Here is a 12,212-nt window from a genome sequence, read left to right as displayed (position 1 = left end):
TGCTGAACCATTAGTCCCTCTTATTCTCTCCTTAACTGCTTTTGTAGGAGGACTGCCCTCTCTTTTCTACTCCCTTACAATGATGTCCTTCTGATTTTCTACTAGAAGACAGCTGGATTGCCTTCTTTCATCCTGCCTACTCAGCTTACATAGTGAAGTGTAACGTCAAGTCCTTTAGCAGAACCAGAATTAGAAGGTATCGCACCTTTCTTTCGTTAGCTGAACAAGGACCTTGTCGCTCTCCTGAATAAAAGCCAGAGAGGACAGATGCAGTTTTAAGTTCATGTTGAAATAAAAAATACATTCAAGAAAGGAACCAGAAAGTATCACCAGCTTTTCTGAATGTTTGTGGTTTAGAAGATTTTCTGCAAGTGAAGGATAACCCCAAGTAGCAAGATCTTGAAGATGGCCATTTCTAGACAGCCAAAGGCAAAAAGTCATAGGTGTTGTCTTCCTCTTGATTCCCTGTCTTAAATCATCACCTTTTGACCACGGCCCGTTTTCCTAAGAGATAACCAGCTCTGGCAGTCGGAGAGAAACTACTATAAGACATTTCCAATGCCTGGACAGCTTCTGCTGATCTTGCTTTCTAGAACATCTTCACAGACATAACAAGCAGAATGGAGACAAATTACTTCTTGTAATTGCTAACTCCTCTACTGTCTCAAACCAGTATCTGTAAACAAGTGCTATAGAGCTCACCTTACTCCTCAGCAAGAAAGAACCAAAGCAGAGGTCATGTGTGCTGCAGCATTTCCAACAGGAACATTAATGATGAGAAAGTAAGCTCAGCAGAACTAATTAACAGGAGAAACGCTGTTCTAGATACAGAGACCAGAAGGATGCAGGAAAATCCAAACAGAGAGTTGCGCAGAGAGCTAAAAAACAGTAACTGGAATAGGTGTTCAACCTGATTTAAGTAAAAGGTAAGTCTATATTAGTCTTGCAACACACCACCAAGGAGATTAAGTATTTTCAAGTCTCTGGAACCTTCAACTTGTCCTGTTTGCTACTGCTTACTAGCAGGCTATTATGTTTCTCATAATAGGTGAGGCACTGAGTCCAGTCAACCTACTTGGAAATGCCTACCCAGCATTGAACACAAACCCCACTGTATACTGCATGTGCTTTTGCACATTTCCCAAGGACATTGACATCCATCTGAACTTGAATTTTGTCCTCAAACGTTGTGTTGGTCAGCACTGAAAGGAGTTTCAAAAGTCATCCTTCTATCTTATTTTTAACATAACCAGTCATCTGAAATACTAATCTTGCTATGGGAATTTTCTTTTTCCAGTGGAATTGCAACTTTCATAATTGTAGGACTACACATCAGAAACATCAGAAATCTTCGTGAAGAGATAAAAAGCATCAGGAAGACTAAATACCAAACAAACACCTGGTAAGCAGCTTTTAGCACCTGGTTGGCCTTGCCAGGATTCGAACCTGGATCATCTGTATTGTCAGACAGAGGCTTCCACTGAGCACAAGACCAGCTTTGGTGCATGTCCCTCCCTCACAACTTCAGTTCTAAAACCTATGCAACTTCCAAACTGTTTCTGTTCTGCCAGGGGCTGCGGAAAGGGGAAGGAAACATTCTGAAATCAAATGCTGGAAGAAAACAGCAAGAGACAATCAGTAGAAGATGACAGCAAACAAAAACCAGAAGTGTAGAAAGAAACTGAATCTCTTGCCTTTGGCAGTTCCAGAAGAAGCATAGTATAAGCAAAGCATTTTACCTTGGTATTTTTCAAAGTCTGGCGTGGCTTTTTTCTTCTTTTTTGGCAAATTAACTCGAGGATCTCCAACAGTGAGGCCCAGTATTGTACCTGGTGGCATTTCTGATGGTGAACTTATCCCTTTAAAAATACACAGATAAACATTGCCATGAAACCATCATTATGTTCTGATCTTTTTCTGTACTACTGTTTTGTGTATGTTTGTCTTCAGGGATGCAGCACCAGTCTAAGCCAGAGAAGCAATCCAGAGCAATCGATTTAACATGTTTTGAAAACTCACCCATGCTTGGTAAATGTCCAGTAACAAAAGTTAAAAAAGTTTTAAAAAAAGTGTTACCTCATCTCTGCTTAACTGCCTCACATTGGATAGTTTGAGTATACTGTGAGATCTACCAACGCCAGTTCCTTACCTGCTTCCGTACTACAAAGTGAGGGGATGTTAACTTTACAATATTTTACAACTCAGCCAAATATAAAACTGTTCGTGAAACAAAAATATATAAAGTAAAGTATATTACTTTCACTTTTGGTAGGAGCCTATCATTTTATCTGTGGAGGTATTGTACAGCCTATTGCCTTAATTAGGTGTGTATTGGAGGAGAGAGTGAGACTATATGTCAGACTGTATATTCCATCAGCGATGTCAAATTTAAGTTCATGAAGATAAGAAACAAGATTCAGTCTACCTATTAAGAGTTTGGACTACACAGAGGATTAAAATTCCCTTAAAAAAAAACCTTAATGTAACATTTCTCAAATCTTTGATATGCCATGGTAATTACCTAAGCACACACTCAATGGCATCACTCTCTTGATCAAGATAAAAATAAGCACTTCCAACCTGGAGTCAACTTAGCGAGTCTGTTTTGACCACTAGAGTTTAAAAGTCTCCCTTTCCTTCCACAGTACCCACATGCCCAAATACCTTCTAATAGCTCAAAGATAGCACTTTGACGTTGATGAAGAGATACTTTTTCAGAGTCCTTGCAGTTTTCTACCCACCAGTTATTCAGTTCTGTCTCTGAATCTGCCATCTCCTGGAAAACAACAGATCTAATTAAACTCAAGTGGTTATTCAGTATTTTGTCAGTATGAATTCACTTTCAGTTTGTCTTAACCACTAAGGTCACTTTCTTCATCTTCAAGTTTCAAACCAAAACAATTTTTTACTGATGCAGTCTATTCCTATACTCCAGCGTAATCTCCACTAAGCTGTTCAATTTAACATGTGTTCCAAAAATAAACGAAGTAATCCACAATGCTTCCCAATTCTGTTGTTATTTCTTACAGAAAGCCAGAGGTTTCATGGCCACATCACATTTACTGCAAGAGACAACAGCCTCTCCCCACACCCCCCATTAAAATCACAGTGATTCTGTGTGCCAAGAGATGGACAAAATACTAAATCCCGGAGAAATTGCATATTCGGTTGAAGACACAATCTCTTACATGTCTTGGCCTTTAGCTCTAGGTGCTCAAGCTCATTTCTCAAGAAACATGATCTACAGTTTGTCAAAGAGAATATGAATTATTCTGATCCTCTAAGCAGAATACATCACTACAGCAGAAACTACATAGCCTGCTCAACAGCACTATCGCTTCTAATTTCTTCCTACCCCAATTAAAATCCAGATAGGAGTTCTTCATGAGATCAGTGTTAGTCAAGAGGCTCAATACAGAGAAGAGAAGAGAGTAGAAATACATTGGCTAGCCTTTACAATAAGTAAGGGTAGATAGTTTATGATTCTTTATAGCAAAAACAAGCTTGCGCATTCTAGAAACCTTATCAAAACTACAGTAATATCCAAACTGCCAGTTTCCTTACTGTTTGAAGAGAAGCAGCTTTCAGGGTCTCTGTAAGGACGGAGTGTGATAATGGGCCAATCAGCCGATATCTGAGAATCTCCATGGTTCTGTCACTGAACAGAGGAAAATTGTAGGTACAATCATACACACACAATTTTTTTCCCCCAGTACTGTTAAGCCAGAATTCAGCTATATTAAGTGGTTAAGGGTCACAGTTTCTGACTTCACTATGGACAAACCTGATCACAATGCCAGTAGTCTGCGAGATCCAAGAGTAGGACTGGAACGGATCTCTAGTGCTGTGGCCAATTATTTTTTTAACTGGGACAGCTTTTTCTCCTTCTTTATCCTCCATCTTTCTCTTCTTGCCAAGGCTTAGGACAACATCTGCTTGTTTTTCCTCTTGAATTGATGTTGTAACAGGCTCGGGAGTATAGATTTCTTCAGGCTCTGAACACTGAAAAATTGCTTTTAACTCTCTCAGTATGTCCTTAAGAAAAATGAAAAACCTGGATTAGGATGACAAGCAGTGCATTGCAAAGTTTTTTTATTTTCCCATATCAATTTAACTCCAAGGCTCGCTAGTGAGAGTTGAAAGTAATATTGAATATTAAGAATTTATTCTCTCTCAAATTAACATAAGAAAAATTGCTGGCACTCAAAATTTTACTTTTTTTTATTTTTTTAAAGTTTATAGCTAAGTATCAGATTATGATTATTTGTGATGAGACTAAACTTAGCCTGTTGGGGGTGTCAGTGGGAAGGATGTGAATCGAGCAACATCATATTGCAAATGTACCCTGAAGCAAGTGCTACTAGAAAACTTTTAACAAGCACAAACACTAAAAAATCCTGAGGCATGCACCTTCTGCACAAGCTTTATAAAAACAAGCTGAAGAACATAAATACTGTTCGAGTGGAAACAGTCTTCCAATTTCTAAAGCCACGTATTATATTCAGCTCTTCCTCACTTTTCAGAAGGTACCCTTTTCAGCATTAAAAATGTACAATGCATAAAGAAATCAGAGCTCAGCCATACAGAAGTAAATACCTGTTTGAGAGCTGGATGCATCCAGATCCACAGCTGTCTGTTCTCAGACCCATCCCTGAGCTTCCAAATAAATGTAACAGGACCAAGCATATCCTCAGGATAGCGATCTGCTCGGTAAAGATTCAGGGTACCCTCAAATCTTCCAGACAGACAACAAGCTTCTTCAAATGTTAAGCCTAAAGAAGACAATACTTATTGAAAAACAAAACAGTCTCTTATTTAAAAAACAAAGAATTGAAATTCAGTCTGGCTGCTGGACTGCTAATGCTGTACTGGAATTAGTTTATTAATAAGCAAGTGAAAATAAGAATGTCTAGTCCTCGTATGAGACAGTTTGATTATTTTTTCAACCAAATCACAATTCAGTATCAACTCCATTACTTCTATTGAGATTGGTAGGATATTAAAAAAGGAAAATGACGGGTTATCCTTCAGTCTTAACTTTATTTTAAAATACATAAAGTTTACCTGCATCAATGCTACATATCCGAGCAAGTTGCCTCAGAAGCTCATTCTCTTTACCAGTCAACTCCAGACAACAATAATACGAAAAGTCCTGCAACAACAGGATAGTAGTAAAGTGAGAATAACTCTTGAAAGTGAGTCTGGCAAGGACGGACCAAACAGAGCTTCACAATTTACACTGAAGTAGTAATTTTTCATTCACTAAAATTTATACCAAAGAGAAATTACTTTTCTTTTTTAACTTAAAATTATTAGTTACAGGAGAGCTGTCAAGTATTTCTCATATGAGGGCCTACCTGTCTCTCAAAACAACAGACCAAAAAGGACATCAACAAAGCACCTGTCTTCAAGAGCATCCTGCTCAGGAAGATGATGCAAGGATTTAATGAATCCCTTAGCTCTTGAGAAGACTGCAGAGGTAGTATTTCAGTTACCGCAAGACTCTTCAAAAGGTTCATTCTGTTCTCTCCGATACTTGCCACTTTTCACTAAAATTATGAAATCCCTCATTTCATACCTAGCAGTTATCAACAGCTGACACAATGCTACTTCAAAGAGACAGAAAACAGTTGATTAATTTACCTTGGCAAAGTAACAATGAAAACAGATGTAAATGTGGTACCTGAAGAAGGCAGTGTTTGGTCATGGCTCGGTAACAGGCCCTGTAGCTCTTCTCTGTAGGACTATTTCCTAAACAGTATCCCCATTTCTTTACCATATGAAATCTTTTTGCATGCCAAATATGCGTTTCCAGCCAAATATTCTTTCTTTGTCTGCGATTAAACTCCGCTACCAAATTTATGTGGCGCCTTCTAGCTTTGCGGCATTTAGTCTTCGACTGTTCTTTTTTCTGATGTACAGCTTTCTCTGCCTGTTTTTAAAAGAGAGGCTATTGAAATAAATCTCAAAAGGACAAATTTCTGTAGAAGAAAAAGGCTGACACATACAAGCATACAGTAAGCACTAGCATTAAGTTATACTTTATTCTCATGTTAGTTCCCCATAATTCTTGAGGCTAATTAACCCTTTGAACCCATAGATAAGCCACACATTCAGAAACTTATCAGTGAACAGTAAGACCTACTACTTCCTGTGTGAAGGTTTTGACCAACATCAATATAGATAACTGAACGTGACATTAGGAACAGCTGGAGATTTGAGCTCATACAGAAGCAATATGGACCCTCAGACTACCAGGTAGGACCCTAAGGATTCTACAACGTGTAGAAGTGAACAAGAAAGAGCTGTGGTCATGTCTTGACCAAATTCTTGATAAATACCCAATTAAGGTCTGAATTATTACAGGTGAACGAATCGCTGGAGAGGAAGGCTTCACTCTCTCAATTGATATTTGATTCATCTTTTTGTGAAGAGAATTGGTAGAAAGAAACAAGGACTAAAAGACATACAAAAAAGCTCTTAGTATGTCCTTTGTAAGCTCACTAAGGAATAGCTGACAACAGACCACTGGTTATAAGAATAGCAAAGGAGTGAGAATGCTAGAAGATCACTGCCAAGAGCACAGAAACACTGAAGCAACCCATGAAATCAAAATAGAAATGCTCAAAAAAAAAAAAAAAGTGTTCTCATCAGACCCATCATTCCACTACAGAGCACTACTGGATCGATGGTATGTGAGTGATCGGTTCAGAAAGACAATTAGAGAAAAAGGGATGTGGTATTGTAGATAAGAAAGGTGTGTCTTTAAGTTCATCAAGAGATAAGAGATGGTCCACCTAAATGTTTGGATGAAAATGGTCATGATAAAGGATCTCAGAAAAAGGAAGAAAATGCAGCAGAGTTGAAACAGTTAACTTCGAAGAAGCAGACTTCAAACACTGAAAATAGGTAGAATGTTTACAAAAGGAAATAGTGCAGGAGATAAGACAAATTGCAAGAAAACATGAAACAAAACAGCATTTGCAAAGTACACCAGAAGACCTGAAGAGGGAAAACTCACCAGAAGAAATACAGCTGCACCAGGACCAATTAAATAATCACAAAAATCCAAGAATCATACAAAGAATGGAAGCAAGGATAGAAGAATAAGTGTGAGCATGCACAGAGAAGCAAGAAAGGCTATCATGTGAAAGGAATTAAAAAAGCAGGACACAAAAAACCCAAGCATAAACATTAAAGAAATTATTGAACAAGGATAGAGCACATAACTAACTACACAAAATATCCCATGCCTTCTTCCTTTGGTTCTCAGAAAACCGGCCAAATTGCATCTCTTGCCATGATTGACAAAGCAAAAAGAATGCCAACCAGAGCAGTAAAAAAAAAGATATAGGTTATGAAGATACAATGAAACACACCCTAAGGAACACGTGTGGAAGTAACCCAAGCAATTTTTGAATCAAAAATTGTCTTCAAGAACTCAAGGTGGAGGCCATAAGGTCTCAAAGAAAATAAAGACAATGCAAGGGAAAAAAGAATGCAAGAAATACCTTAATCAGTCAACCTTAATATATAGAAAACTTCTCAAAGTGAGTTTTCTTGGTAAGTGTCTAGAGATAATAAAATGATTGATGCCAAACACCAGACAGATCATTTCTCAGTGAAATCCTGCGTTTTTAAATTTTTTTTTTTAAACTCACCAGAAGCCTACAGTGGGTAAGGAGCAAGTAACTCCACAGCAGCAGTCTAACTAAATGTTGAGATACTGCCACAAAACTGAAAGAATTTAATAAGCAACCAGGAATAGTCAATCAGTATGTCTTCAGCTGCATGCCAATCACTCCACTGTACCTCACACATCTGAGCTACAACACATGAACCATCACACTGGTCATGAATGGGCTGTGCTGGCTTGAGGCCAGCAGGGTCACATCCTACAGCTCTGGTGGAGTGCAAGGCAGACAGGTGTCACTGAGGACTTCTGGATCACCTGGGACCAATGCACTGCCTGAACAAACCCTCCTGCAGTGGACCCTTTTATCATCACTACTCTGAAACTTCTCAAGATGTCCAATAATCACAAAGCCAAGTGGTTAGTGAGATCTTCTTGAACCATCTAAAACTGATGCGTTCCTGCATTTTGAATTCAAATGTCAGCCAAAGTTTGGGAACCTGTGTATGCAGGGAAGTTTTGCAAGTAAGATCAGGTCTGAATATTAATAAATGTACAGATGAACACTGTGCATTAGCTATGCCCACTACACAGTTTATCAAATACTATAAAACACACTTTTACCTCTTTCTTGGCCATTTCTTGGAGCCGCCTGGGTAGGCGTTTAACATTGTGACTCATAGCTCGTCTTCGCATGTGCCTAGGTAAAGTCTGGAAAACTAGAGAGTTTGAAGACTTCTGCGCAACTGCTTTCAACATGGCATTGATCTCAGCAGCACGAGCTTGAGCAAAGGTAGACACTGGAACAAAAAGAACTGCATCAGAGCATGACAAACAGCAAAAATCAAAGAAGAGGACCCTGGGCATAAATTACTGAGTTCCAGCAGCAGGCTATTCCTAGCACATCAGTCTAATGACTTCTTGAGATAAAAGTAAATACTAAATACTGTTACTGAAGAATTTTCAGTTCTTTAGATATTCTGAAGCTTACAGATATGGTTAAGCAAATACGTATACATGAATGAATCTGAAAGTCATTGGTTATACCTTCTTGGTATAACCAACGAGTCCTATTTGCATTAAGTACTTCTTTATTAGAGTAGCAATCTTTTCAGATGGTATTCAGAGAGACAAAAAAACCCCCAACCCTTCAGCATCGAAAAAAAAAGCAGTAATCATAGTACAGACTGTTTTAAAACGATCAAATAAAATCCAGAGGTTGGTCTTGTTTCATGCTTGTGGAAATGTATCTAATTCCACTGATACATTTTGAAAAGCTATCTGTTCTCCTAAATAAGTGTTCTGTTAGATGAAAAGTTCTTTAACTCACATAATGGGCAAAGCCAGTTTCACTGGTTACATTAGAAGCAGATGACTGTCAGTACTCATTTTGCAGGCAAACAGAAACCAAAATGCATATCCGTCATTACAAGTAAGTGCAACTTTTCAAATCAGAGATCTGAAAGGACTCATTGAACAACAGCTGGTCATTCATTCCAGTTCACGACAACCACTGAACTTTGGGAGAAAATTAGGAAAGACACAGCATCAGTTCCAATGCTCTTGCACAAAAACACAAACAGCAAACTTAATCACCAGCTAGCTGCCCTGGACATAAATTATGACCGTTTTTCTCATACACAAACCTGTTATGTATTTTGGCATTTCCTCAGAAACACGCTGGCATCCTCCTTGCCATCCTCCTCTTCCTCTGCCTCTCTCTCCTCTATTTTGCCCTCTTGGAAAATACTGGTCTTTCCTGTAAGAAGGCGCAGATGACTGATTCGGAAATTTCTGCTGCTGATACTGCTGCTCAGAGCAACCATCTCCTGGAGGGTTTAGAGATGAAAAGAGGTAACAGAAATACAAAGCAGTCTGAGTAACTGATAACTATAATCTTTCCTTAAAAGATTGCATTGCACATTCCTCCTGTGTACTCCTATATGTACCTGAAAAAGCCATCAGAAATCAGAAGAATTAAGTTCTTTTTTACAGGATGAAATAAAAATTTTGCATTGTCCTGCAGGAAGCCTGCAGTAGTTTAAGTAACTTCTGCACATTCTGAAAATGGTACCATATCCGGACTTTGCCTCTAACACTCTACGAGGCTCAGTAGGGAAGACCTGACTAAAATCAGCCTACACAACACCAACAGTGATCTTTACTACTGTCTAGTCAGGGTTTCAGCACCAAATCATCAGTTAGTACTTTTCCCTTTCGCCCCTAGATTTTTTCCCACATCGTCTCACACGTACGTTGGTGCAGTAATGGTACAGGTGTTGTTGGTTGGCTGGTACAGGCATTTAAATCAATACTGAAATTAAATAACTAAAGTTTACAGTAAGCTCCCCAAGGTGCAGAAATACCTTTCAAGAGTGGTAAGTGCCTGACAGTACTTCATGTTTAAGAGGGTCTTGAAGTCTGTATTTAAAGATTAGTTTACATTCAACTACTCAGTTAAGCCTCGGTTAGGATTTTTAGTAGAACTTGAGATATGGTTCTCAGGAAGTCATGCTGGACAACTGAACTAAAAAGGCCCCAGCCAGCCATTTCTACCACCCCACTCACTGCATCAAGACAAGTGCTTCAGAGAACATGGGGCCATACAGTTCAGGGAGCTTCTCTAGTGAAAATCAACCTGTGTGTCAGGAGAAACGGAGTAAGAGATTAAAAAAAATTTGGTTTTCAGGTTGATCAGCTTCTTAAACAAGCCTACCCCATTGTCCCCAAAACACTACCACTGGCATGAGGAACAACCAGGAGCAGATTCACCTCCAGCAGCATCAATTTATGCGAACTTAAAATGGCAAAGAACCTTCTTTTCCCATTTCAAATAAACATGGACCTAAAGTTCTATATTCAGCAGCAATGATGTTGCAGCCCCGATGCAATCACACATCATGCAGAACTACAGCAATTCAGATGCAAAAATAATCTGGGGTGGAAAGAGTAGGTTTTATTCTAAGTTCCTGATCTGGGTTCTCCACATGGCAGAGGGCAGTGTTGTCCAGACAGTGAGGTGAAGGTGAGAAGAAAATAGCAGGGAGAAAGGGAAGGATGCTGCCTCAGTCAGCAAATCTGTGTAGACCTACAGCCTGAGTTAATCGTGGGAGGGTAATGGGACAGCAATTAACTCATATCACAAACACATCCTTTCACTATCAAGTTTTCCTAAGAATAGAGGAACTAAATATTTTAATCTGAAGATGGGAGAGTGTTTCAAAAGACAGTGACTGACTTAATACCCAAATAAAAATTCAATTACTTCAGGTACTATGTAGATGCATAGTTTCATAACTCCTATTTATACTTTTTCTTTCCCGGTTCTACAAAATAGCCCTGTAAAACCAAGATACTCATACTACAAAATAACATTAAATGGATGAAAACACATTCTATTCAACAGGACTGAAAAACATAACCACGTAATCTCAGAAGTTCCCTGCCTCAAATAAAGTTAGAAAAATGTGTTCAGAAAAATGCGGCAGTACTCCTGTAATAATATTCCAAAATCATCCGTTAGAGCAGACCATAATTTGCTATGTCATTCTGCCTCCTTAGGAACTCTTCAGTCACCTAAATACACCATGATACTTAAGCACTTTTGTGTTCCAACACAGAGATGCAATTTGGCAACCTCTGAAGGCCTTGCAGTAGCAGGCCCTGCTCTTATGCCAAAATATAGGTAACAAAATAAAACCATGAAATAAGGGGGCGGGGGGTGCGGAAATCTAAGTCCAATAGAAGCATACTGGATGCAGGTCAAAACACACAGATGAAAAAAGCACCTGGCATACAGGTTGGCAGGATCCCTCGGTTTTCAGCTGCAAAGGTTATCTGTATACAAAATGCTCCAGCAATGGCCTAGAAACACTGCCAGTTTAGGGAAATGCCTTGCTGCCTCCTGCCAATACCCCTCAGGAAGGACAGCCACAAAAGACAGATGAGCTGGGCACGCTGATCTGCCGCAAAACAGTGCGGTTATCCTAGGGCCGGCAGGCTAAACCAGCTCCTCCCGCAGCTCTTACCTCTGACAGAAAGAGAAGGGAGGGCACTGGATGGCGTATAACACCCAAATTCATTTTAAGACTAGAAACCACAGCGGCAGGATAGGGATTTAATTGAAGAATGTAAAGAATCACGTAACAGAGAAGATGTTCAGTACATGTGAAGAATCATGTAATCGTGTAACACGGAGAAGCGCGTATTAACGAGATTTATGGCAGAACCAGGGCTGAAGGAGTCAACGGCCCTTCGGGGCATCCACAAGGGGGTCGAAGCTCTGGGGTGCTCTCACACCGGCCGTCGGGGCTGAGGATACTGGGACGCCCAGTCCTGCGGCGCGGCGACAAGCCCTCCACCGCCACCCACCGCGGCCCCGGGCAGGGGTTCCCCCGGCCGTACCTGGAGGCTGGCAGGCTCTGCTCCCCCCGCCAGGGAAGGCGCTCAGCTCTGAAGGAAAGGTTACGCTGGCCGGCTGGTTCCTCATCTTCTTGGCCCGCTTCTTCTCCTTCGCCCCAGACATCTCCGGCACGGCCCTGGGGGTGTGGGGAGAGGAGGATGACACCAACCCGCCCCT

The 12,212-nt window shown here is 40.0% G+C and overlaps 1 protein-coding gene across 1 annotated transcript in view; it reads right to left on the bottom strand.

The window, feature by feature from the left end:
* The window catches only part of POP1 (processing of precursor 1, ribonuclease P/MRP subunit (S. cerevisiae)), a 20,316-nt gene extending 8,158 nt beyond the window's left edge, over window positions 1–12,158 (bottom strand). Inside the window, exons 1-10 of the mRNA XM_010142351.1 lie at window positions 12,038–12,158; window positions 9,280–9,462; window positions 8,258–8,433; window positions 5,684–5,932; window positions 5,065–5,152; window positions 4,597–4,772; window positions 3,785–4,035; window positions 3,565–3,658; window positions 2,665–2,776; window positions 1,740–1,859 (exon numbers count right to left, since the gene is read on the bottom strand). Coding sequence (XP_010140653.1) covers window positions 1,740–1,859; window positions 2,665–2,776; window positions 3,565–3,658; window positions 3,785–4,035; window positions 4,597–4,772; window positions 5,065–5,152; window positions 5,684–5,932; window positions 8,258–8,433; window positions 9,280–9,462; window positions 12,038–12,158 — 1,570 coding nt within the window. The remainder of the gene's footprint in view (window positions 1–1,739; window positions 1,860–2,664; window positions 2,777–3,564; window positions 3,659–3,784; window positions 4,036–4,596; window positions 4,773–5,064; window positions 5,153–5,683; window positions 5,933–8,257; window positions 8,434–9,279; window positions 9,463–12,037) is intronic.
* Between the last annotated feature and the right edge of the window lie 54 nt (window positions 12,159–12,212).

This window comes from Buceros rhinoceros, unplaced genomic scaffold (genome assembly GCF_000710305.1).
Source record: "Buceros rhinoceros silvestris isolate BGI_N320 unplaced genomic scaffold, ASM71030v1 scaffold11108, whole genome shotgun sequence".
Classification (NCBI taxonomy): Eukaryota; Metazoa; Chordata; class Aves; order Bucerotiformes; family Bucerotidae; genus Buceros; species Buceros rhinoceros.
This window is presented reverse-complemented; position numbering and strand designations above follow the sequence as displayed.